General features: G+C 46.7%; 1 protein-coding gene across 1 annotated transcript; it reads left to right on the forward strand.

Moving 5' to 3' along the window:
* The first annotated feature begins 211 nt into the window (after positions 1–211).
* On the forward strand, positions 212–23,537 carry LOC107212597 (ATP-binding cassette sub-family A member 9-like). The gene is made up of 39 exons (XM_015646058.3): positions 212–817; positions 2,798–2,907; positions 3,295–3,505; positions 3,910–4,068; positions 4,293–4,393; positions 4,614–4,840; positions 5,310–5,448; positions 5,819–6,004; positions 7,184–7,331; positions 7,789–7,960; positions 8,517–8,575; positions 8,978–9,088; positions 9,177–9,352; positions 9,635–9,754; positions 10,086–10,224; positions 10,334–10,424; positions 10,722–10,861; positions 11,423–11,542; positions 11,676–11,865; positions 13,004–13,170; positions 13,887–14,014; positions 14,378–14,515; positions 14,736–14,849; positions 15,197–15,367; positions 15,713–15,823; positions 16,463–16,609; positions 17,620–17,685; positions 18,112–18,203; positions 18,630–18,753; positions 19,045–19,162; positions 19,575–19,666; positions 20,024–20,196; positions 20,746–20,821; positions 21,042–21,136; positions 21,589–21,708; positions 21,872–22,012; positions 22,254–22,333; positions 22,414–22,469; positions 23,020–23,537. The coding sequence occupies exons 2-39, from the start codon at positions 2,806–2,808 to the stop codon at positions 23,116–23,118; spliced, it is 4,899 nt and encodes a 1,632-aa protein (XP_015501544.1). The 5' UTR covers positions 212–817; positions 2,798–2,805; the 3' UTR covers positions 23,119–23,537.
* Positions 23,538–25,304: the final 1,767 nt, after the last annotated feature.

Genomic DNA, 25,304 nt, shown 5'->3' on the forward strand with positions numbered 1-25,304 from the left:
CTGCTGTCTGCCTCGCTCTGAAACATCTGCATGGGATTTCAATCCTAGAGGTGGTTTTTTTCCTGCTGGGCAGAGCAGAAGGAAGCAAATCCAGCTGCTCCACTTCTCCAAGCCCAGCCTCTGTCCCAGCTGCTCGTGCTCCCTCCCACCCCTGGTCCCTCAGCCGTGCTCAGCCTGGGGACGCTGCTCTGGGCGACCGAGCTCCACAGCCTGGGATGAAACCAAACCCATCCCCTTTACAAGTGCAGAGTTAGTCAGGAGAAGTTCATCACAACCTTTCCAGGATGTTTTTTAGCTGGAAGAGCTGTTGCTGTGCGGGAGGCAGCACTCCTCCGCTGCTCCTGCTCTGTGGCTGGTGCCACGGGAAGAGTTTGTCACCTTTTGTCCTCCCCTGCCTGTGCTGTGACATTGCTGTTGACTTCAAGCCTCTCTTGCTGCACTGAGAAACACAAGGGAGTTTGCCAGAGAAAGGATTTTTGTGTGGTTCCTTGTGGGACTTGTTTTTCTTCTCTTGGCCACGACTCAAGAATGTCCCGAGTTAACTTTTCGGACAGTGCGCTCCAGAGCCTCAACAGCGATGTGCTCTGTTTGCTTTTTCTGACACAAATAAAGCTGGAGCTCTGCCAGGGAGGAAGGGGAAGGAAGCCAGGGAAAAAAGAAGCTGTGGTGTGAGGAATGTCTTTTGCAGAAGTGCCTGAGGGAAAGAAACGAGGAGGGAGAGCCGGGAATCTCCAGTCATCCAGTCCATCCCAGAGAGGCTCAGCACCTCTGCTCCTCCAGGACGAGCTCTGGATTCCTCTCAAACCTTCCTGCTGAGGTAAGGCTTTAGCATTCTTCCTAAGCCTAAATAAAAAATGTTATTTTGAAGGTATGAACCCCCCCAGTAAATTATAATGCTGTTAATAATGCTGGGTGAGGGTACAAACATGTACGGGGAATCTTTCTAATAGATTGAGTCAAGTTGTGATTAATCTCAGGGGTGTTTAAAGGCAATAAAGTCTTTTAAAGCTTACTTTGACATGAATTAACACACGAATGGAGCTCAGCTTATGGCAGAGGATTATTTCCAGTGTTTCTCAGCACTACAAGCAGCAGCTTCAGCTCAGTATTTCAAGTGATCCAGGACATACGAGGAGCAGATTTCATTCCCTACCTCCAGTGTAAGCTGAAGTTTGAATTTAAAAGTTCTGTCCATCTTATGCTGTAAAAAAACTCCACCTGAAATACCAGAGGAACAAAGAAATCCATTGTACCACGTTTCCCCCAGCTGCCCACACTCTGCAGCAGCACGGCCGGGGTGGGTGGGCACGGAGGGGTGAGCACAGGAGGGACATGTGGGATGTCCAGGATGAGCTCCTGGTGGTGACCTCCCCACCCCAGCCAGGATCTCCTGGGGGTGCCAGCCTGCCCAGGTTACTCCGTGGGACCCTTAAACAACCCGTGACACAAACCCCGTGTCCCAGGGGGAGATGGGCACAGGGGACACTCGACATCCCACCCTTCGCTCCTGTGGGGAGAAAAAGCAACCAAACAACAGCAAGTTTAAATCCACACTTTATTCAGGGAAGTCTAGAGATTATGACACAGGCTAAATTCAAATTTTTATGCACCTGGGTTTAGTGAGACCATCAGTGAGGACAGAATCTGTTTAGAGATGATGGCAGGAGCCAGAGAGAGTGTTTGCAGCCCGTTTGCTGCAGCTCTTTTCCAGCAGTCCAGTGCCTGCTGTCTCATCACACATCCAGCCCCTGAGGGCTGAATATAAATATTTGGAGGGAGATAAACTCTGCCTTGCCTGTCAGCACCATGAGGCATCGTCCCCCTGGGGAACAGGACAAGGTGAATTTTCCTTCCCTATGGCAGGAAGGCTCAAAGGGGTTAGGTCAGTAAAAGCTCTGCTTTTTCTACCTGAGAATCACTTAGAGAAGATCAGGGTTTTGTTTAAAAGCAGATTTTAGCTCAGATGTGACAGCAGAGCAGTTTGGCCACATGAGCAGAGCTCTTTTACATGGAGGTACTGAAGCATTTTTCTCATTAGAGGTCACAGTTATTTTATGGATGCAAAAATCTGACAGGCACCTTTATACTTCACTTCTTTCAGCCTCCCACCAGCATTAACCAGGCAAAATAATCCTTGCTTTGCTTTGACCATGTCATTTGGAGGATTCTGTTGGAGTAACACATCAGTGCCACTCGGTTTTCCCTCATTTTTCATGAAAACCCTGCCAGTGACATCTCTCCCACGCACTTCTGAGAACTTGTTCCCTCATGGCTCCCAGTTTCCTTCAGCAGATGCTGTTTTCCACAACAGCTCAGCACACACCACAGCCAGGAGTTGCTCAACACTTCTTGGTGTTGAGCCTACAGCACATTAACATTACAAGCAGAAGGATTTTAGGGATTTTAATTGACTATATCGTTGTTGTTTGTTGGATATGGAGCCCACCCAAGCTGCTTAGGTCATGTAATGTGATAGTCCCTTTTCTATTTCATCAATAACTCCTCCCAAACCTCCCCATGCTGCAGCATGGAAGCCCGAAATTCTGATTTTCATCAGGGTTTGCAGCTGAGCTGTGAGGGTTGGAGGGTGTGAGGGTGATGAGGTCTCCTGGACCCTGTGCTGCGGGGGTGGTTGTGCTCAGCACACAACATCTGAGTTTCTCCAGCTCATTCTTGCTGTAGAAAGGGAGAAAAAATTTCACTGCACATCTGCAAGGACTGTGCAAATAAAACCAGTTACTGCTGGTTTGGCTTTTGTTGTGTTTGAAAGCAATTTTCAAAAAGAAATTGTCTCTAGGTTCAAAGATGAAGACACTCCAGAGGAATATAAGTGTATTCCAGCAAACTAAAATTCTCTTGTGGAAAAATGTCCTGATCAAGTGGAGGATGAAGATGCAGAGCTTTCAGGTAAGGAAAAATTAAAACCAAAACCAAAATAGTAGCTAACTACCAAGAGTGGCCAATCCCTGCCTGCCCCTAGACACCAACTTCTTTGGGTAAAATTAGACCTTGAAGTACTTTTGAGAAGCCTGGCTGGTGATGAACACCTAGAGAGTTGAATTTTGTTTTAAATGGTGATATTTATGTCTGGTTTGTGACAAATGAGGGCACAGATGGGCTCCTGGAGCAGGTGCTGGGCACAATGCAGGCAGTCTCATCATCCACACCTACGAAAAGACTGAGTTCTTCATATTTATATTTCAATCCCACAAAGACTGAGTTCCTCTCGCTCCCATTTTAATCCCACAAAGAACACATTTTCATACTGCCATGAAATCCTCCTCCCTGCTGCAGGAGTGGATTCTGTCCCTGCTCTTCCTGCCCCTGGTGTTCATTGTGTCCTCGTTCACGCTGCAAATCCACTACCCCGAGGTGCCCTACAGCCCCCTGGGCCACCTGGATGACCCTGCCTTCAATGCCACCGGTGTCACCGTCACCTTCACCCCCGCCACTGCCACCACCAGGCACATCATGAGCAAAGTGGCCTCCAGCTCTGTCATGACGGGTGGGTTTTGCTTCTTAAATTTTGAATTTTTGATTTAATTTTTGATTTGGTTGTGCTGTGTTGTAGCATCCTTGACCAGGAGATAAATTCATCCCGAATCCTCCACTTTCACAAATATTCCTTCTCTGGGATTTAAACTACCTGTGAAGCCAGTGTGCCCTTCTGAAATGGAAAGCTCTGCTTTACCTAATATTCCCAAATACTTTTAAAACACATTAAAAAGTGTTCTTTTGGGGTGCATTTCTTCTCAGCTGGTGGAGGCTGAAGTATTTAGAGCTGCCTCCCTGGCCAGTGAGAGCTGGGAAAGGAGGAGTTGCTGAGAAAGCAGAACATTCCCTCAGTGCCTGTGGACACATCTCCAGACTCACAAAATCTCATGGCAGTATTTTTCTGACACTCCACAGGTATAAAACTAGAGGAAATGGATGATGAGAGAGCCATGGAGAAAGCCTGGATTTCAGATAAGGAAACTATAGGAGTTGTATTTAAGGACAACTTCTCCTACCACCTCAGGTTTCCTACCTCCCACGTGATTATTCCCAATGAAGTCATTGGATACATAGGTAATAGAAAATGAGAATTTCAGGGTGGTTGCCTGGTGTGGACAGGGTGAGAATAATCCATATTTGTTAAGTGATGGAATAAATTATGGATTTGGGTGTTCTGGGGTTATTTTTACTTGTCAGTGTCCATTTGAAGTTTCCCACAGTGCCAGTGTGTTCTTGTCACTACATTTAAGAGTGAAAATTAGTTCCTTTTCATCAGTGTGATGCCCTTTGCCTCACAGACAGCTGTTATAATTTCTCCTCGAGGCACTGCAACAGCCCAAGTTACTGGTACAAAGGCTTCCTGTCCCTGCAGTCCAGCATTGATGCTGCCATCATAGAGGTAAATCCAATTTAGGAACTGATGGAGGCATCCTTGTCTTTCAGACATAGTTAGGAAAGGCAATCTCTGCTGTGGGAATAACAAGGGATGGGTTTGTCAGAGAATAAAGCTGCTTTTAAAAGTTAATCCAGGGAGGGTGAAACAGAATATTCCTTGTATAAATGCGTCTCACTGCAGAAAAGAAGCAAAACACTGATCTACTGACCTTGCATTCCTTTAGATGGTGGCAAATCATTCAGTTTGGGAAGAAATGAAATCCATTGCTGGTGTCAGAACGAAGTCCCAGAGCATCATCTTCTCCATCAGCCTGGAGTACAGCTACTTCATGATCGTTACCGTCATGTGCTTCTTTCCCTTCATGTATTTCTTATCAAGGAATGTCACACGAGAGAAGAAGCAGCTCAAAGTGTTGATGAAGACCATGGGGCTGCAGGACATTGCATTTTGGTGAGCTCTTTTTAAAGTGGAATATCTTTGCCAAAAACCAGTCGGTTCCTGGGCACTACAGAAGCCAATTAATGAGTTAAATGGGTTCATAACTTTCAGCCAGCACTCGAAGCTGTGAGGTTGATTCCTGGTAAAGACAAGGAAACATCATTGTGCAAACATTTCAGTCAGTCGGTGAAAAAAACATACTTGCATTGCTTGAAAATTTATGTCCAACATGAATTGATGTGACTGGTCACTGGTTTAGTTCAGTTTCTCAAGCAGAGGGCTGAGCATGGCAGTGGTGTCCTCTGCTCCCCGGGGCATTTCCTCCTGAGCTGGATCACCTGTGTGCTCTGAGGATGTCAGAGAGAAATGACTGCCACAGGAAAGAATTCATATTTAAATTTAAACCCTTCTGACATGCAGATGAAGCTGTAACCAGAGCTGTTAATTCCCCAGGAGGCTGATGGCACCTTTCCCTCCCCAGGCTGTCCTGGAGCTTGCTGTACTCTCTTTATGTGCTGATCTTCTCCTGCCTGCTGACAGCCCTGGTGCTGTGGGAGCCCTTCTACACCAGCAGCTTCCCTGCAGTCTCACTCCTGTTCTTCCTCTATGGCCTGGCGTGTGTAAGTCAGGCTGTAAAGCCAGATTTCCTCCCCACATGATTTATTTATCACCGTGTTGTTGAGCCTAAGCATTGCTCCAGAGCCTTTTGCACAGTGCTCAGGACCTCTGTGGGCCACGCTGGCTGAAACATCGGGGTGGCTTTTCTGGGTCAGCAGCAGAGGTCTGATTTGCAGCCTGAGGGGCTGACAGGTTCTTGTTTGGCTACAAAAGGCCACGTTTGAAACTCAGATCAACCCACTGGGAAGGGCTTTAGTGGATTTTGTTATACAGACTCAGCTCAGCAGAGATCTGGTGCCTGGCAAATGGAAGTGCTGCTGTTAAGGATAATTTATTTCCTTCAGTGGTTGAAGGAAAGCTCTGTTCTTACAGATCCACCTGGTTTTCATGCTCTGCTCCCTCTTAAGGACCTCCAAGCTTGTCAGCTCCATGGGCTTCCTCATCATCTTTATCTTCGGGTTCCTGAGCCTGGCAGTGCTGATAGAGGATGTCCCCGAGCCTCTGAAGTGGTTTCTTGGTCTCATGTGTCCTTTTGCATTCAACACTGGCATTGCCAAGGTATGGGGGCACCAGCCCTGCAGCTGGAGACAGGAATTCCTGCCCTTGGCTCAAAATTCCAACATTCAGGCATTTTTCCTTCCTCTCCCCAGCCTGTTTGAAACCCCCACATGAGCTGAGCTGAGCTGAGCTGAGCTGAGCTGTGATGAGCTGAGCTGAGCTGAGCTGAGCTGAGCTGAGCTGAGCTGAGCTGTGCTGAGCTGAGTTGAGCTGAGCTGTGATGAGCTGAGCTGAGCTGAGCTGTGATGAGCTGAGCTGAGCTGTGATGAGCTGAGCTGAGCTGAGCTGAGCTGAGCTGTGATGAGCTGAGCTGAGCTGAGCTGTGATGAGCTGAGCTGAGCTGAGCTGAGCTGTGCTGAGCTGAGTTGAGCTGAGCTGTGATGAGCTGAGCAGAGCTGAGCTGGGCAGCACAGAGCAGCTTCAACACCCCCATCCCATTCCCCTGCTCTAAAATCAATAAAAACAAGCAAGGCCCTTGGCACCAAAAAAAAAAATCTGCTGTTGTTCACGTCTGCAGCTTCCCCATGAGCCCGAGGGAGCCCCATCCCTGCACACAACAGCCCCATTATCCTCACCAGGAACATCAGGGACAGCATCCTTGGCTGCCCAGCCCCTCCTCTCCTCCCAGCAGAGGGAACTGTGCAAATCCAGCTCTGGATTCCTGCTGCTGCTGCCCTTCCTCCATCCCCACCCTGCATAAACCCCTGCACTTCCCCAGTTTGCCATTATCATATTCCCACAGCTCTTCCTAGCTCTGGTAATCTAATATTTGATTTCTTGATTTGTGTTTTTAAAAATCTGCCTGGGAGAGGAGATTTCTGCCCCAGCAGAAAAAGAGACTTTGTTAATTTGCCATATGGTTAGATCAATCATTTCGTAAATTTTAACATTTTTTGTTGTGACTCTGTCACATCAAGAGTGCCAATATCAGGTTTTTTGAATTTATGTCCTCTAAAATTCTGATTTTTTCTTCTGTTTCTGGATTGTTCTGGAAAATTCTGGATTAAAGCATGAAGATCTCTGCATGGAGTAAATTCATTTCCCTTCCCCTTTAGAAAGAAAATAAGAGCAGTTGTTCAGGACTGCAGATGATTTCTGGGTTAACAAACAGAGTTGCATCCATGGCATGTGTGTATTTGTCGAGCCTGAAATTTTATTCCTCTTTCCCTTTTATTTCAGATTTTCCATTTAGAGAAATATAGAATAGGTTTCTCCTTTTCCAACCTTATGGATGAAGCATACTTTTTATTTTCAACATACATACTGCTGGTGTTTGACTCGGTCTTGTACATGCTGCTGGCTCTCTATTTTGACAAAATTCTGACAGGTAGGAATGATTTATTTTTATTTACATGGATTGCATGGGCTATATCAAGGAAATGATGGGCTGCTCCATTCTTGGACTCAACCAAAATAAAGTTTTGACTAAAAGAAATTTATAATGTCATGGAGTGACTGTTCTGTTTCTGGCACACACCAGATTTACAGAATCAATGACAACAAAGTATTTAATAATTTGTATTTAATATTTTTCTTTCTAATTATGAGATTATAATGTAATAATGTGACAAGATTTTAATTCATTACAAAAAGCACTGAATTCATGACCTAGATCCCTGAAGTCACCCTTCTCGTCTCATCTACCTCTGCTCCAAACCTGGGGGGATTTGACTGGAAAAAATACCAATTTTGTACTTACCTGGAACTCCTAAAAGTTTAGTCTAGGGTGATGTCTTGGCTGTGCCTTTGGTTAATGACAGAACATCCTTTTGATTTCCTGGCAGGCAAATATGGGATCCCAGAACCTCCTCTGTTCTGCCTGAAGGCCTCGTACTGGATGAGGAGCAGGAGAGGCTCTACCAGGGACATTCCCAGTTCCACAGCAAACCCTGAGGAGCTCCTTGGGGACGATGTAGAACCTGTGCCCCCCGAATTCCTGGGGAGAGAGGCCATCAGGTAAAGAGAGAAGGAATTTCTTGTGTCTGGTTTAGTGCTCCTCACTCCTCCCATCAGCCTGGGTTGGAGATTTCCAGTTTTCGTGCTCACAAGGCTCTTGTGAAACATTTTGCTTCACAGAGAAAAATTAGAGATAAAAATGTTTCACAGAGAAAAATTAGAGATAAAAAGGCAATACAGACTAGTCACTAAAAAATTTAGATAAAAGTAGATAAATTTAGATTAAAAAATAACTGTTTGGTTTTTTTTTATTGTGGACTTTCAATGTCCTTTAGCAACAAAAGGGAGAATGAAGAGGGGACCCATTGTAAAAGTGTTGCAATGATCTTGGCCTTGTCTTTGCCAGTCTTGGTGCCCCTTTTTTGGTGCCAGGTTGTGATGATCACACCTGGGCACAGAGCCTGTCAAACCCGCAGATCTCAGCTTTGTTTCTCAGCTCCTTTAATTTCTTTATGCCATTTCTGTCGTTATAACTTAAGGTCCATAAAAATGTAAAAGGGCAGCAGGGAAAAGCATTTACAGAAATCAAGTAATAACCTCTTTACCTTCCTTTTAGGCTCCACAATATTAAAAAAGTCTATAAGAAGAAGGACAAGAAGACAGAGGCTTTAAGAGGTATGAAAGCTGTGAGATTTATTCCTGTTACAGACAAGGAAACACCATTGTGCAAACAGTCAATGATAAACCCACTTGCATTGCTTGAAAATTTATGTCAAATATTATGACTGATCAGTATTTTCTTCAGTTTTTACTGATTTGCTATTTTTAATAAGACTAAAGAGAAGGCAGATTTTAATTCTTTTTTTAAAATCATTTTATTTCTGTCTTTTCTGCTAAATACAGACCAACTCCTTATCCTTTTAGTTAAAGGTGTGCCGAGCTTTGCCCCACTCAGTGCTCTTCTGGCTAATTGTTATCACTTCATTCTTGTACTTTTTGCCTTCTCCTGCTTTTGACAGTGAGTGGGGGCGATTCAAACCTCATTCCCCCCCAAACTTGATGTTATTTTTGTTGTAGGTCTGTCTTTAAACATTTACGAGGGTCAGATCACCGCCTTGCTGGGCCACAGTGGGGCTGGAAAGACAACGCTGCTCAACGTGCTCAGCGGGCTCAGCTTCCCTTCGGAAGGTGGGAGGAGGCTGGGATGGGGTGGCCTTGATCCACAGGCTCCAGCCACCAATGCACTCCCCCTGATCCCATTTATCCCCGTGAGCAGGCTCTGCCACCATATACAACTACAAACTCTCCGAGACGGGAGACAGGGAGGAGATCCGGGGGATGATCGGGATCTGCCCGCAGTTCAACACGCAGTTTGAGGTCCTGACGGTGAAAGAGAACCTGAAAGCTTTTGCGGAAATCAAGGGCATCAAGTCCAAAGAGGTGGAGCGAGAGGTGAGCGTGTGTTCCCCACCATCCCACAGAGGATCCTTTTGTGCTGGGAAGCTCAAAGAATCCACCTGGATCTCTTGAGAATTGAAGCTCCAAGCCCCATCCAACCTGGCCTTGGACACTTCCAGGGATCCAGGGGCAGCCACGGCTTTCCTGGACACCCTGTGCCTCCCCACCCTCACAAGGAACAATTTCCTTCTGATGTCTAATTTACATCTAAATCTACCCTAATAAAGGATGGAAGGACAATGGCTGCTGAAAATGGACATCCTTGTGCTGTTCTAGGTGCAAAATGTTCTGGAGCTGCTGGATATCAGCAACATTCAAGACACTCAAGCTGAAAAACTGAGTGGAGGGCAGAAAAGGAAGTTATCCATTGGAATAGCCATGCTTGGAAACCCCCAGGTAAAGCAACAGGCATGGCTCTGTGATGTAGGAAATACTCATGTCCAGCATAATTAAAACCTTGGGCATGCATTTGGCTCTTGGATTTCAGACTTCTCTAAAGTGCTTAAATTAGAATGAATAAATTTCATCATTTCTTTCTACTTCAAACTCATGACCCACCTTGCCAGGTGAGTTTTGAAGCAGACAGAGCTGCCTGAGCTCTCACAGCCCCCAGAGCAGCTGCCCTTGTCTCAAAGATGCTCTGGGTCTCTTGCCTTCAGAACACCAAACCCCAAAGACGCGCAACCACTCCAGCAACGAGGAATGTCTGATTCCATCCCTCCTGCAGGTTTTGTTCCTGGATGAGCCAACGGCGGGGCTGGATCCTCTCTCCAGGCACCAGGTGTGGAGCCTCCTGCGGGAGCAGCGGGCAGGGCGGGTGATCCTGTTCAGCACCCAGTTCATGGACGAGGCCGATATCCTGGCAGGTGAGTGAGGGCAATGTCATCCCTGTGGGATAACCCTGGAGCACAAAGCCCCAGAGGATGGCAATGACTGCTCTGCACTAGAAATTCCTTTGGCTTTTCCCTTCTCCAGACCGCAAGGCTTTTATCTCGCACGGGAGGCTGAAGTGTGTTGGCTCTTCTCTGTTCCTGAAGAAAAAATGGGGGATTTGCTATCATTTAAGGTAGGTCCTTAAGCCCCAACAATACCTGGCAACATGCCAGTACAAGGGGACACCAAAATTAATGAGCAGAGGTCATCAAAACAAACAAATTACCTGCATTAAAATCCTAAATTGAATCCTGCATTAAATCCTAAACAGAAGGTTTAGGGTTAGGGTTAGTTAATCCAGATTTGTGAATGAATGAAGAATATTGGAGTTTTTTATGCATCCATAAGATGGTGGATGTTGATTGTCTGGGTGGGTTTGGATTGTTTTTATGCCAAACCTAAAAGTCTGTGTTTTTTTTCCACACAACAGGATCCATGTCAGTGAGTCTTGTGACCTGGAGAATCTGACATCCCTGGTGAAAGGGTACATCCCCAATGCCACCTTCTCAGGACACACCCAGTATGAACTGAGATATAAACTGCCTTTAGAAAACGTGAATAAATTCCCAGGTAATGAATATGAAAATAATTGAGAATTATCCGTGGGGAAAAAAAATATGTCAAATGTGGGGAAGGAGAAATGCAAAGGGAGATTTTTTACAGGAGTCACATCAGGATTTCAGAACCATCCCAGTTTGGGTTTTCCCCACAATTTTATCATATATTTAAGATCAAATTGTGCAACAAATGCTTTTCTACTGATAAACCCTGCAGGCTAAACTGGGCCATGTGTGTTACTGAGAGTTCAGTTCTCCTTCTGTTAAATGAAAAGACGGAAAAAGAGAAAACCCCACACAACCTGGACTGCTCTGTGCCCATTTCTCACCCACCAAACCCATCACTTCAGCCTGACCATCGCACAGAGGATGAAAACAGTCTGAAATGTTGGTGCTAAGCAGAAAAACACCCTCCACGAGGGTCAGCTCTGGCAGTTTTGTGTTCCTCCACACCTTTGTGTCCTGGCAGTTCAGTGCTTTGTTGCGTTCTCTGTCACTGGAGATGCTCCAGTCAGGTTGGCTGAAGCAGAGTGGAATGGATATCTGTGCTTATGCCTTTATCTCTGTCCTGCAGATCTGTTCAGCGGCCTCGACAGCTCCTCTGAGCAGGGAATTATCAACTATGGAGTCAGCATGACGACCCTGGAGGACGTGTTCCTGAGGCTGGAGGGAGAAGCCACGGCCCATCAAGAAGGTACAATTTACAATCCACAGCCAAAGAGATCAGCTCCTCTGCAGTGACCTCCGAGGGCAGCTCTTAAACCTCCACGAATGCCAGCCTGGAAGCTGGTCTTAGACACAAATGTGCAGGTGGAATCTCTCCGCAGGTGAGCCGGTCCCTGGGGAGGAGTGGGGAGGAGCAGGATGCGCCGACGAGGCGAGGCCGCGCTCCCTGCTGCTCTCGGACACCGGCACGGCCTCGGTGCAGGGCCTGGCCCTCTGGAGACAGCAGGTCTCTGCCACGGCATGGATGCACTTCCTGAAGCTCAAGAGCTCGGTGAAGAACCTGCGGTCGATGTAAGTGACGAAGGGTTCCTCCCCTGGAGCTCTGCGAGTGGACACGGGGGCACCACGCCCCTGTTTCGATCAGTTTGGATTAATTGAGATGAGGTTTTGGAATGATCTTGGTCATCTGCACTCAGAGGAGGGGAAAGGTTTTTTTCCTTTCCAGTGCCAGTAACACAAAATCTCCCTTTTGTGCATTTTCATTTCTATGCTGATTAATTTATGCAAGAGAAGCCCATTTTCTTTCCAAAGAAAAGAATCATTTAGAAATACTTTTATATCAAATGGAGGAAGTTTAAAAATTAGTCAGTGTGTACAGAAAACACTTTCAGGCTTCTTCTGTTTTTTTATTTTTTTTTAATTCTTTCGTGTTGCCAGTGACTCATTTGGCCCCACTGGTGTTCAAGCTGGAGCTTCCTGGTGGAGTAGAAGGAACTAAAGGAAGATGCTGATTTATGAGAAACTTGTATCTAAAGGAAGTCTGAAAGGCATTTCATGGCCCCAAAACATTTTAAAAATGCTGATTTATGAGAAACTTGTATCTAAAGGAAGTCTGAAAGGCATTTCATGGCCCCAAAACATTTAAAAAATGCTGATTTATGAAAACTATGCATGTAATGGAAGTCTGAAAGGCATTTCATGGCCCTAAAAAGTTGAGCAGTCCAGACCTGACGTTCTCTCCCTGCTATATTTTGAAACATTTGGTGAATGATCAAGGTTTGAGACTTATAGAAATAAAATTCTCTCTGATCATCGGTGACAGGGCCTGAGGGAATGGCTGGAGCTGTGCCAGGGGAGGTTTAGGTTGGATTTTAGGAAAAGGTTCTTCCCCAGAGGGTGCTGAGCACTGCCCAGGTTCCCCAGGGAATGACCCCAAGGCTGCCAGAGCTCCAGAAGAGTTTGGACAGCACTGCCAGGGATGCCCAGGGTGGGATTGATGGGGTGTCAAGGCCAAAATTGGATCCATGATCATTGTAGGTCCCTTCAAAGTCAGGATGTTCCATGATTCTATGAAAATTGCCAGAAGTTTTTAACAGAGCATTGGGTGATCAGGTTATCACCCACCATTTCCAACACACAAATGCATTCTGCAGGCATTTCTGCTGGACATCTCTTTTCAGAGTGTTTATTCATCTCTCTCTTAACGCAGTTTGCTGCTCTATGTGGTTTTTCTGCTTCCTCTGGTGTTGCAACTGTGCGTGGTGGCTGGCTGGCAGAGTGTGAGTGCCTGGCAGCTCTCTCCTGCACGCTACTTCCTGCCCCTGGGGAGGAGATCCTACCTGGAGACCACCGCCCTCCTGGTCTACAACCACACAGGTGAGGGCAGGAAGCTCTTCCTCATCCTTCCCAGTTCTGGGTTCTTGCTGCTCCAAGGGAAAATGCAGGACAGAGCAGATCCGTGAGGTGTAGAGGATCCAAGGGGGGATGAAGGCGTTAATGAGGGAGGGGGGTAGGGATTGTCTTTAAAGGGTTGTGAGGGAAACCTACTGTGGCTTCAGCAGCTGGTGAGACCCTGCTGAGAGATGTGCAAAAGGGCATCAGAGCAGGGGAGATAAGGTGGGGACAGGGTTATCTCCCTGCCACGAATCCAGGTCTCTTATCCAAGCAATTTCAGAGTGTGGGATTTTCAGAGCAGGCACCACACTCCAGGCTCACTCATGCTGAGTCAAATTAATGGGCTGCTTCCAGAGCTTTACTTCAACATTCCCATGAGTGGGTGATATTTCGTGTTAATTAGCCAGAGAATGGCACTGGTATCTTCATCAGATGGTCCCAAAGGAAAATTCATTTTGTAGCACTTCAGAAAAGACTAGGGGAAAAAAACACAATGCAAAAATTCAGACTGAAATCCATTAACTTCCCAAAAAACTAAAGCACAAAGATCCAGCACACATGTGCTGGCTGAAGTCCACATTTATTAGATTTCCTCTGTTTTTGTTTGGTGGTCATGGATTTAAAAATAAAAATAAAATTGTCAAAGACTCTTTTGTTTTCCAGTGTTACAATTCCTCTGTTTTTGGTCCTCGCACCAGGCACAGGCATTGACAACTTCATCCATGTGCTCCAGAGCCAGGATCTTACAGTGGAAATAGCAAAGGAGGAAAATATCACACAGGAACTACAGCACAACGGGGCTATAAAAGTGTCCCGCCAAGGTCAGGTGAGGATTTTTCTCCTCTCCTTCCAGTTTCCTCACAACAACTGAATAATTAAGCAAGGTGCCTCCATCAGCTCTCCCTGTGGGACGGCTCCATTGACTTTTTGTACCACAGGTATGAAAATTAGGAAGTGTTCTGAGCAGTCCAGGCTAGAGGAGACCTCATCTCCCTGGCCTTCCACCTCAAAATGTACATTTTTAGCACAGCAATAGAGACCTCCAGTACATCATCATTTGCTTTTTAGGAAACCAGGCATAAGCAAAGCTATTTCAGGCCTGGATTTTTCCTGGTGTGCTCCTTTTCTACTGCTTCCCTGCAGAGGAGAAAAGCCAGGAGCTCTCACCTTGTTTTCCTGCTCTTTGAAGAGCTACAGGTTCACTGTGCTGTGCCACTTGGAGGCTGTCAACTGCTTCCCAGTGCTGGTGAACATCATCAGCAACGCCCTGCTGAGAACCCTCAACTCCACCGGGCACATCCAGGTCTGGAGCCACCCCTTCTTCTCTGTAAGTGAAGCCAAAAGGTGTCAGAAAACCGTTTAAGGTCTCACTAATTAATCAGATTTTAATGGGAAGCCTTGTAGGGCTGTCTGAACATGTAAACCCGCCTTCCTTCAAATCCCTCTTTTTGTTCATGCTGCCCTGTAATCCATGAGAAATGCAGGAAGATGAATGGTCAAATGAATTGTAGGCATTTTCCACAAATGCTTTGTTCTTCTATTTTCAGCTGTTCAGTCCAGGATATTGGGATTATTTCATGTCCATTTACCTCGTTTATATGATGCTGTTAGCCCCAGGTTTTCCTCCTCACTTTGCCATGGGCTACACACAGGATTGCAAGGTAAATTCCTAAAATGGAGCAGGTTTGGGGTGGGCAGAAGGGATTACAGCTGCCCTGCCAGAAGGACATTTGAGTACAGAATCATGGAATCATTTAGGTTGGAAAACACTTCTGAGTTTTGAATTGCTGAATCCAGCCCTGTGATTGGCAGCTTGGGGTGTTTTGATCCATCAGAAGTTTTTCAGCCAGCACAAAATATTCAAAAACCAAAGGAGGTTGAATTTTACCCCCAGATCACAATGGTGCCAGATTTTATTCCCTTTTCATTTTCTGGGCCCATTCCCATGGGTGCAGCTGGCCAAGCAGGCACAGACAATAAACCACCCTTTAAAACCGTGTTTTTCCAGGCGGGAGCTCGTGCCCAGCTGCGGATCTCGGGGCTCTTTCCCTCAGCCTACTGGTGTGGCCAGGCACTGGTGGACATCCCACTCTGTTGGATCCTGCTCTTCTCCATGATTGGGCTCCAGTTTTCCATGAGCAACAAGATTTCTGGCAGTGCCAGCACCTTTGTCTTGCTGGTAGGTCCCGTTCTGGTCCTTGCTTTGCTGGAAAGGGACTGAGGGAAAATATTTGGTGTGGGGGCAGCTGAGACACTGTGGGTGCAGATGGTGCTGGAACACTCTTGGTCCTCTCACTGACCTTCTTGTTTCACCTCCCATCCTTTGGGTTTCTCCAGCTGGAAGTAAAAGGCAATAAATCTTGCCTTAATATATCATTTTACACCTGAGAGTGAAATTGTGGTAATTTCTAAATGCCCTGATCTTACTGTGTGATTATTTCTACTGCTCCCCATTGCTGCAGGTGGGTTTCTGGTGGTTTACTTCAATCCATTTTCTCCAATAAAAGCCTTTTTTTCCCTGTAGGTCACGGGGATGTTGGGTTATGGAATTTCCCTCGTTCTCTTAGTCTACCTGATCTCCTTCAACTCCCGCAAAGGATGGAGCTGTGATCTTTGGTCTTTTATCCTGATATTGGTGAGCACAGGGTTGGATAATGCACTGCTGTGTTCACAGACATTTTGAGACGTTAAGGAGGAGCTAGATGTCGAAACACCAAGCAGAGATGTGGAACATAAATTTGGGTGTGTTTCATAGCAGCCAATTCTGAATTAAATTGGTGTCACCGTGTTCTGTTGCCACAATCCTGCTGTGACATGAGGAAATACCTGGATCCAACCTGAACTGGTGCAGGAATGGAGGCAAAAAATTAATTTTTTCTGCTTGACACCCCACATCCAAGAGATGTAAAGTGCTGAGACAAGAGCCATCAGGCTAGGCAGTGATCAGCCAAGCCTGACCTGGAAGGAGATGGATTATTGGCATGGATTGGGATGGGAATGACCAGAATGGGATCCCATGTTTGATTTTTGGTATTTTTCTGCCTGAAGCAGCCCTGTCCCTGGGGAGAAGTCTCCCCAGCTGGCCCAAAGCAGCAGCCAACCCACAGAAGGAGACAGCTGAGGATCTCCTGAGCTGTCTCTGTCTCTCATCTTACTCATTTTTTGTCCATTTTTATAAATTCAACAGGGAATTGCAGAGCTAGACTCACACAGTTTTAACGAGCAGTGAGTAACCCTCCCCATCAGCTGAGCTGCTGTCTTGTTTTATTTTCAGGTGTGCTTTATTTCTTTTTTCATCGGCAGAATCATTGATCACATGGACCACCCCAACACCAGCACCTCTCTCTGCGCTTTGTCCCTCTTGGTTCCCGTGTACCCCATGATGGGTTTTCTGATCGACTTTGTGATCAACTCCCAGCTTGTGAGTGGTGCTTCTGGGCAAGGAGAGGCCTAAAACACAACCCTGGGTCCTTGTGACCAAAAATCTGGTGGTAACTGCCCCAAAACCTGGTGGTAACTGCCCCAAAACCTGGTGGTAACTGCCCCAAAACCTGGTGGTAACTGAACCAAAATCTGGTGGTAACTGCCCCAAGGTCTGGCAGTAACTGCCCCCTCCAGTCTGGGAAGGCTCATCCTGGGTGGGATTTTTGTTAGGTGGCTGTTTCAGCTCAGAGTTCATTTTTCCAGCTGCTCTTTATGGCTGGGGGTGACTTCTTGTGCAGCTGTGACTGTGGATAAGGTAAAAACTCTTAATTCTTTCCATGCAGAGTCATAGAATGGGATCATGGAATGGTTTGGTTTGGAAAGGTCCTTAAAGCTCATCTCGTTCCACCCCTGCCATGAGAAGGGACCTTCCACTAGACCAGGCTGATCCAAGCTGCCAAGGATGGAGCAGCTACAGAGTCAATCAGCTTGGCTTGACCAATCCTAGGAGAAAATCTGAAGGCACAGATCAGTCTTTGCATGGAAAAAAACCTGAGCGAGAGCTCAGAATGCTCACAAGGAGCTTTACTCGGTGTCAGCTGAGGGGGGTGGTGGAAAGTCAGCTGAGAACTCAACAAAACCCCCCAGCTATGTGCAACACTGTTGATAAATGATAAATTACTGAGGGGTGAAGTCCAAGGAGGAAAAACTTCTCCTCTGTCCTGTCCCACTCGCCTCTTCTCCAGTGGGACCCAGAGCAGAGATGTTTTCCTGGGACAGGACATCTGGAAGGAGAGTCCGTGTTCTGAGAGCTGTGACATGTTCTGGTGTAGGACCAGGGTTCCCAAAGCCAAACATCTGCATCTGTTCATCTGTACGCTGAATGTTTGGGGAAAATCAGAAGTTTTGCAGATTTTCAAAGCATTTTTGAATGTTACTGCATTAACCAGAACGATGCTAAAGAATTGCAAGTCTTCACTGAGAGTTTTTTTCTTTTTATTCTTACAGATGATGAAGGACAATGAGGCATTTAATATGGCTTCAGGCAATCATATCCTGATTGCTGTCTTTGCAGTAAGAAAACATTAAATATTGCTTTTATTTAGGAATGTGGGTTTCCTAAAGCCCCTCTCAGGTATGAGGAAGCAGGAGGAGGATCTGGGTGGATCTGGATGACATTTTACCCGCAGTGCTAAAATAATTTCACACCTTTGAAATGGGGAAAGCAAAATGAAATAAGCCCAGATCACCTCATGCTTATTTTATGAATTGTGATTTTTATGAATTTATGAATTGTGTGTTATTTTATGAATTGGGATTTTTCTGCCCTTAGTGCTTTCTGCAGTGTTGATTACCCTGAGTTTCAGTGTTAATGGGCTCCATTTTCACTGAAAATGAAAATCCTGTTTCCCCCACGTATTTTATGGCACTGTCACCACCTCAGTGCCAGCTATAGTGGGAAACAAGGCAAGGCTGTTAATGTGGAACCTCTTTTTTCAGCCCTACATCCATTCTGTGGCGTTCATTCTTCTTCTTCGCTTTTTGGAGTTAAAATATGGAAAAGCAGTGCTGAGACAAGACCCAGTATTTAGGTTTGTATAGACACACATGCACGTGTGAGATCTAAACTCCTACCCCACTGCTTCTCCTGGTAAACATCACTGCATTTGTGTCTCCATTTTTAATTTATTTATTTTTAATACTGCTGATTTTTGATTACTTAAATAGCCCCTTAAATACTGCAGTGGTGAGATAATATAAAACAGCTTTTAAGTTATTTACTGCCTCCACAGGATGTTGCCTGTGCTGTGGGATGTACCAGCTTCTGTTTTGGTACAAAACAAAGGTTATAAATGTCATCATCATCCCCAACATTAACAATAATGATGGTGTTATTAATAGCAATCATTGTAATATAATATAAATTCAATCCCAGGGAAATTCACTCTTGGTCTAGCCAAAAGGTGGAGAACAAAGGTAAAGAACAAAATCCTGAGGTAAATCTGGTGGGTTTTCAGGATCTCCCCAAGAAAAGAAAGCAGCCAGCAGCACCCCAAGGAGCTCGAGGAGGAGGAAGATGAAGATGTCAGAGCTGAAAGGGAAGCAGTGAGAAATGCCATGGTGGCTCCGAGTCAGGAGGAGGTACTCCTGAGTGTTGTCCTTCTTGTTCTGTTTGGTTTTCTACCAAAGCAGGGCAGGTCAGTGCTCTGGCTGTGCTGTTCTCACTGGGAAAATCAAAATTCCAAAAGCCTGGCTTCCATCAGGAGAAGAAAGCTCTTAAGGGGAACCCGGACAATAAAGTGTCCTGTTGCACCTCATATTCCTTCAGAGATCTTCAGAAGCTTTTCTGCCTTTTTAATGTAAAAACATAACTCAAGAATCAATGCTGTCCAAGATAATAAATTAATCTTGTTTCATCCTCCTCACTTTCAGAAATCAGTCATTATAGTCAGCAACCTGTGCAAGGAATATAATATAAAGCAAGCTGGCTCGTTCTTTAAGAAGAAGAAGAAAACAGCCACCAAAAACCTTTCCTTCTGTGTTAAAAAAGGTGAGAACTGGGACTGTGTTGAACCCTGAGTTAATTCCCTGCACATTCTCGGTTAGCTGAGCAAGGACAGAAAGGTCAAATCTATTTGTTCTGTTTTTAAAGCACCTTCAGTGTGGGGTTAATGTGTTAATGGTGCATCCTATTAATGACCTGTGATTGTCCATTATCTAAAATAAAATAAAAATCCTGGGGAGAGGGGACCACTTTAACAGTGGCTCCTGGGAGCAATTCACAGTCTCAGTTTAAGCTGAAATTTTATGGGCTCTCCGAGCATGTATTTTGTACAATAAAACCATTTATTTTTATATCTGTGATATTGGTGTGCTGCCTTGTCTATTTTTTCTCTCATGGGACTGTGCATGATTGCATTGAATGGGGAATAGTCCTAAGAAATTCTATGTTCTGATTGCAGGAGAAGTGTTGGGACTTCTGGGGCCCAATGGAGCTGGGAAAAGCACAGCTATCAAAATGATCACTGGAGAGACAAACCCAACTGCTGGGCAGGTAAGAGACACCTGGAGACAAGGCATGGATCCATGACAAAAATCCAAACCTTGCACCTGAGCTAAACCATCATTTTTATCTAGGCTGCAATTTTTGTCAGAGCATTATTAGTGATCAGCGTTTCAATCAAGTTCATCGTGCTATAAAATTAAATAATGCACTGATAAAATTACTGTGAGCTGTTTCTATTTTTAATAAGCTGTTGCATCAGCCCTAATTGCCATGTTTATATTTAAGAACAGTGTGAAATCACTCCCTCACTCTGCGTTTCCTCACCTAAACCCCAAAATCCTCCCCTGAACCACCCCTTGTTGTGGTGGGCAAGGCTGTGTGTGAGGACAGTGCCTGGTGGTGCAGGTGCTGATGAAGAGGGGAGATGGAGGAGGCTCCCAGGACCAGGCTCCTGCATTCCTGGGATACTGCCCCCAGGAGAACCCGCTCTGGCTGGACCTCACCCCGCAGCAGCACCTGAGCGTCTACGCGGCCGTCAAGGGGCTGCGCAAGGAGGACGCGGCCGCTGCTGTCCACAGGTACAGAGGGAGCTCTGGGGTGAGCCATCTTCCACCCCTCAGCCATGGGGAGAGCCAAAATTCACAGAAAAAAAAAAAAAAAACCTTGAAAGAAACTCAGGGAACTCAGCTGCAAAAGTGCTTTTGTGCTCAATGCCGTGATTTAGTGAGTGGGTTGAGAAAACCTCTGATTTTCCTAAGTGCATTTGGTGGGGATAAATTTACCACTAACGCCCTTTTAAGAGTGTTATCTTTAGGCAGATTTTCTGAAATCTCTGCTATTGGAGTTTGGCTCCACAAGAAAGGGTGCTGAGCTGACACTGGCAAGGGGGAATGGATTCGTAGTGCTGTTGACACTGATGGTGGGTTTAAAAAAGAGCTTGTGGCTTATTCAGTACACTTTGCTTCAAATAGTCACTTGCATTTTAATAACACAATAAATGTTTAATGAAAACAAGCAGGAGTCAAGAGCAAAGGGAGGAAAGTTCGTTTTTCTTGTCATTTTTTGAGCCTTAGATGAGAGTATTGATCGGGAATAATAAAAATGTTCTTTTTTCATTTTCCCCACAGAATTGTGAACGCTCTGCAGCTCCAAGACTACTTAAACAAAAAAGTCAGAAAATTACCTGCTGGGATAACCAGAAAGGTGTGTTTTGGGTCACCTATAATGAGCTCTGCAATTAAAACTCTCCTTCCTGAGTGAAGGGACCAACCTGTGCCCTGAGGCACCCGGGAGAGCCTCGTGGAGGGTGGGGTGATGGAAATGAGCTTTTCCCATCAACCATAAAGGAGGAGGCTCCAGCTGTGTGTGCACACAGTGCCAGGGTGTGCAGGAGGTCTGGCTGAGCCCCTTCTCTGTGTCACAGCTGTGTGTGGCACTGTCCATGCTGGGCAACCCCTCCGTGCTGCTCCTGGACGAGCCCTCCACCGGCATGGATCCCAACGGGCAGCGCCGTGTCTGGTGAGCAGGAGCCCGGGCACTGGGCCACCACGGTGGGAAAGGGATGGGGAAGCCAAAAAGAGATGTTTAAAGTTATGTGAAAAGGGTTTTACCCCATCCACAGACGGTGCTGTCCCTCACGTTACAATGGTTCTGTTGGAAAACACGTTTCTTGTCTCTCTCTAACTCAGGGATGAGCAAGGAGAGAGAAAAACTATTTTACCTTCATCCTTTTTGCAGGATTTAGGGGAGTCCTGAATGGGATTTGAGAGAATCCACTCAAGTCAAAAGTATTTTTTGTCATTATTTCAAAGCATCACCATGTGCTCATTAATCTAAAGTTGCTGCGTGTGAAAATTTTCATCTTATTTTAGGGGAAAGGCATTTGGATGGACAAAAATATAAAAACAATGCCTGATATTTCTAGGGAGCGTTAGAATTTCTTTTATTTATTTTTTTACTCTGATCCTCAGGAAAACAATCCGGGATGCCCTGAAATCCAAGGAGTCAGGAGCCATCCTGACCACGCACTACATGGAGGAGGCGGAGGCCGTGTGTGACCGCGTGGCCATCCTGGTGTCAGGGCAGCTCCGGTGGGTGACAGCATCTGGGACTGAGCTGGAACTGATCCCAGCTGCTCCTCCAGCCTCACCTGCCATGGCTTTATGAAGTGTTCCATGGTTTCCATCTCAGGAAGGAGCAGGTGCTGAGGTGACAATGATTTCACTGTCATCTCTGCTCCTCCCTGCCCTGCAGGTGCATTGGCTCCATCCAGTACCTGAAGAACAAGTTTGGCAAAGGATATCTCCTGGAAATCAAGGTCAAGGATCCAGAGAGCGCTGATGTTCTGCACTCTGAGATTCTGAGGATTTTCCCAGGTGCAGCCCGTCAGGAGAGGTAACTATAAAACATGGGATGAGGAGCGGTTCCAGCACTGCCTCATCCCTGAAAACATGCCTGGTGTGATGGATCTCAGCTGCAGAGGGAGGAACAGCTCCCTGTAGGGGGATCTGATTTCATAACCTCACCACTTCCAGCCCTGCTGTGATCCCAGCAGCAAGACATCCATTCATCCATAAAGGTTTGAGCCCAGAGCCTCAACCCAGAGCAAGAATCACTTTTCTTCTGTTTCCTCAAGGTTCCCCTCTTTGCTTGTCTACAAGGTCCCGATGAAAGATGCACTGCCCCTGTCCCAGTCCTTCTCCAAGCTGGAGGAAGGTGAGAGCAAAACCAGGTGACTTTTCGAAAAGGCAGAACAGCAACTGCTCATTTCCAACCCTCTTCCCATTTCTCCACAGCCAAACGGAGCTGCAGCCTCGAGGAGTACAGCTTCTCCCTGAATACCCTGACTCAGGCAGGTGATTTTTATCTGTGTTGTAAAGGCAGGAGCAGGGACAAAAGCTGCAGCCAAACCCAGGCTGGTGCGGTGGCAAAAGGCAGCTCCACCAAAAAACCTCCTGAGGATGGTGGGTGAGGGGTTCTCTACTGGTAAAGTGGTGGGAAATGGTCTGGGTTCTTTGCTGCTGGGATTTTGTGCGGTGGGGACAAGTCAGGATGAAGTCTCAGACCCCACCTGGTCGAGAAAGGCACACAGTACACCCAAGGATGGAGCTGCCCTTGCCCAGCCCCTCTGGGTGCCCTGGAAACAGCAGATTATTTATTGCTGCTTGTACAAGGCTGGTGGAAAGATGAGAAAAGTCAATCCATTGGTGGTGAAAACCCATATGGAAACCCCTTCAGGCAGGTGGTGCCTGTCTGGTCACTCCAGAGAGCACAGGAGGCTCAGCTCCTGCTCCCCTGTCCCCCAAAAACCTCTCCACACCTCTCCCAGGGACTGCAGAGCTGTGCCTCCTGCAAAGGAGCAGCACAGAGAAATAACCCAAGCATTACCTTGCCCTTCCCAGGTGTTTCTGGAGCTCTCCCGAGAGCAGGAAAAGGGTAATTTTGACCTGACTTTGGACGGGACTTTCGACTGGAAACAGCTGCAGCAGGAGGACTGTTAAATGCTGGTTTATGCCTTGCTCAGTATTAACCAAACTGCACATATTTACTGCCACTCTCAGCCTACCACGGAGAGGGGACCAGGCTCCTCTCTGACACAGAGGATGTTTCACCTGCACTCTGCTCCAAGCTGCACTTCCAAAGGCTGGTTGGGAAAACAGTGATTGCTCTGGTGAGAGCTCTCATCAAGCCAGGCAGGATGAAGCAGGAGGACTGAAAGCTTTGCAGAAAGAAGGGTCCTGATCCATCTCTGGGGATCAGATCTCTCTGGATCTGGGTGCATCAGGGAGTCTGGACATGCTGCTGCCCTCCTGGGTTCCTCCCCCACCAATGTCTGGGACTATCTGCCTACGACGTGTTCTTACTGGAATTTGCACTCTGTTCTCATACCCTTCCAATAAACGTCTCTATAGAAACTGCAGCTCCATCCTTGCCTGTCCTCACTGCTGGGGACCCTCAGGAACAGCTCCAGCTCCCTCCCCTGGGGATGGGGATGCTGCAGAGGGCAGGGAGATGTTTGCCTGGCTCAGCAAATGCTCAGCCCTGCCCTCCCTCCACTCTGGGGTGAGTCGTTGTCAGTCCTTCCCCTGGAAACCACCCAGGGGCAGAAGAGAAGGTTCCAGGGATTCCTAAGAGCCTCTTGGAGTAGCTAAAGAGAGCTGGAGAGGGATTTTTTACAAGGGCATGGAGTGATAGGATAAGGGAGGATGGTTTCAAACTGACAGAGAGCAGGTTGAGACTGAATATTGGGAAAAAATTCCTCCCTGAGAGGGAGGTGAGACCCTGGCACGGGGTGCCCAGAGAAGCTGTGGCTGCCCCATCCCTGGAAACGTTCAAAACCAGGTTGGATTTGGTTTGGAATAACCTGGTCTAGTTAAAAGTGACCCTGCTCACTGCAATGGGGCTGGGTTGGATGACCTTTAATGTTCTTTCCAACACAAATTATTCAATTACTTCCCTCCTTTTACCCCCATGCCCAGCTGAATTTGCAAAGGTTAAAACTCTCACAGCAAATCTTCAGTTCTCTCCACACAGTCCCAGTGGTGGCTGTGTTGCAATCACTCTTTGGGCACATCTCACACTTCAAAACATATTTTGGCATCTGGAGGACACATCTTTAGAGACACCCTGGTTGTTTTCCCCTGAAGTGCAAGGAAGCAAACCCAAAAAGAAGTGATATTTCTGGGAATTCTCTGAGCTTCCCAAAAAGCAGTGATGCAAGCTCCACAGCAGCTGAGACAGAATCCTGCAGGGTGGGAGGAGGGGATGCCAAGCACGGGGCTGGTGTCCTGCAGAGCAATCCCATGGCAGGGCTGTGACACTGGGTCCTGTGACAGGCATTCCCCAGCCCCTACAGCTCCTCACACTCCCTCCTGTACCCCTGCAGTCCCCTTGGGCAGGCACCTCCAGATCCTGGAGCTCAGCTGGACAAAAAACAACCCAGGCAAAGGCTGGAGCAACATCAAAGGGAAAGCTCTGTGTGTGTGTGTGTGTCCTGGAAGGAAAGGCACCGTGAACAGGGGTGTCACCTGCTCTGGGCACCTCCAGCACACAGCTCCTGTCCCTGCTCTGGCTGTGGGGGCTGGCCCAGAGCAGAGCCAGATGTTCTCCAAGCAGTAGAAATGAGGCAAGGCAGATGTTGGCAACCTCCACGGCTCAGGAGGCCAATTCTCTTTTTCCATCCGCTTGAGACAAGAGGAAATGGGGGTTGGATTCCGTGTCCGTGTGGAGGGGGAGCAGCTCCCGGGAGCACCAGGCTGCTGGAACAAGCATTTCATTTTTAAAGCATTTCAACTTGAATTACTCTGCAGGTGAAGCTGAGAAGGATTTTCCTCCTGCTCTGCTGCTTCCTGATTCATCTTGGCACCTCCAAACCCTTTGGAGACTTCCAGCCCCAAATATTCTCTTTAGCAGCAGATGGCTCAAATATCAGGCAGAAGACGATGTGTGGCTGTGGCAGCAGCCAAACCCAACAAAACATTTGCTTCAAAGCAGGAGGAAGGACAGCGTGTCCAGCTGGGAAAAGCAGGAAATGGTTTCTAGAAGAGTGAAAGAAGGGGATGGAGAAGGAGGTGATTGTGTAAGACATGATGTTTCAATTAGAATGGTCCTGAATGAAATCAGCAGTGGAGATCTTTGATTTCTTCCTGTGCATCTCCATCACAGACATCAGATGGTTTTATGGACA

This window comes from Parus major, chromosome 18 (genome assembly GCF_001522545.3).
Source record: "Parus major isolate Abel chromosome 18, Parus_major1.1, whole genome shotgun sequence".
Taxonomy (NCBI): domain Eukaryota; kingdom Metazoa; phylum Chordata; class Aves; order Passeriformes; family Paridae; genus Parus; species Parus major.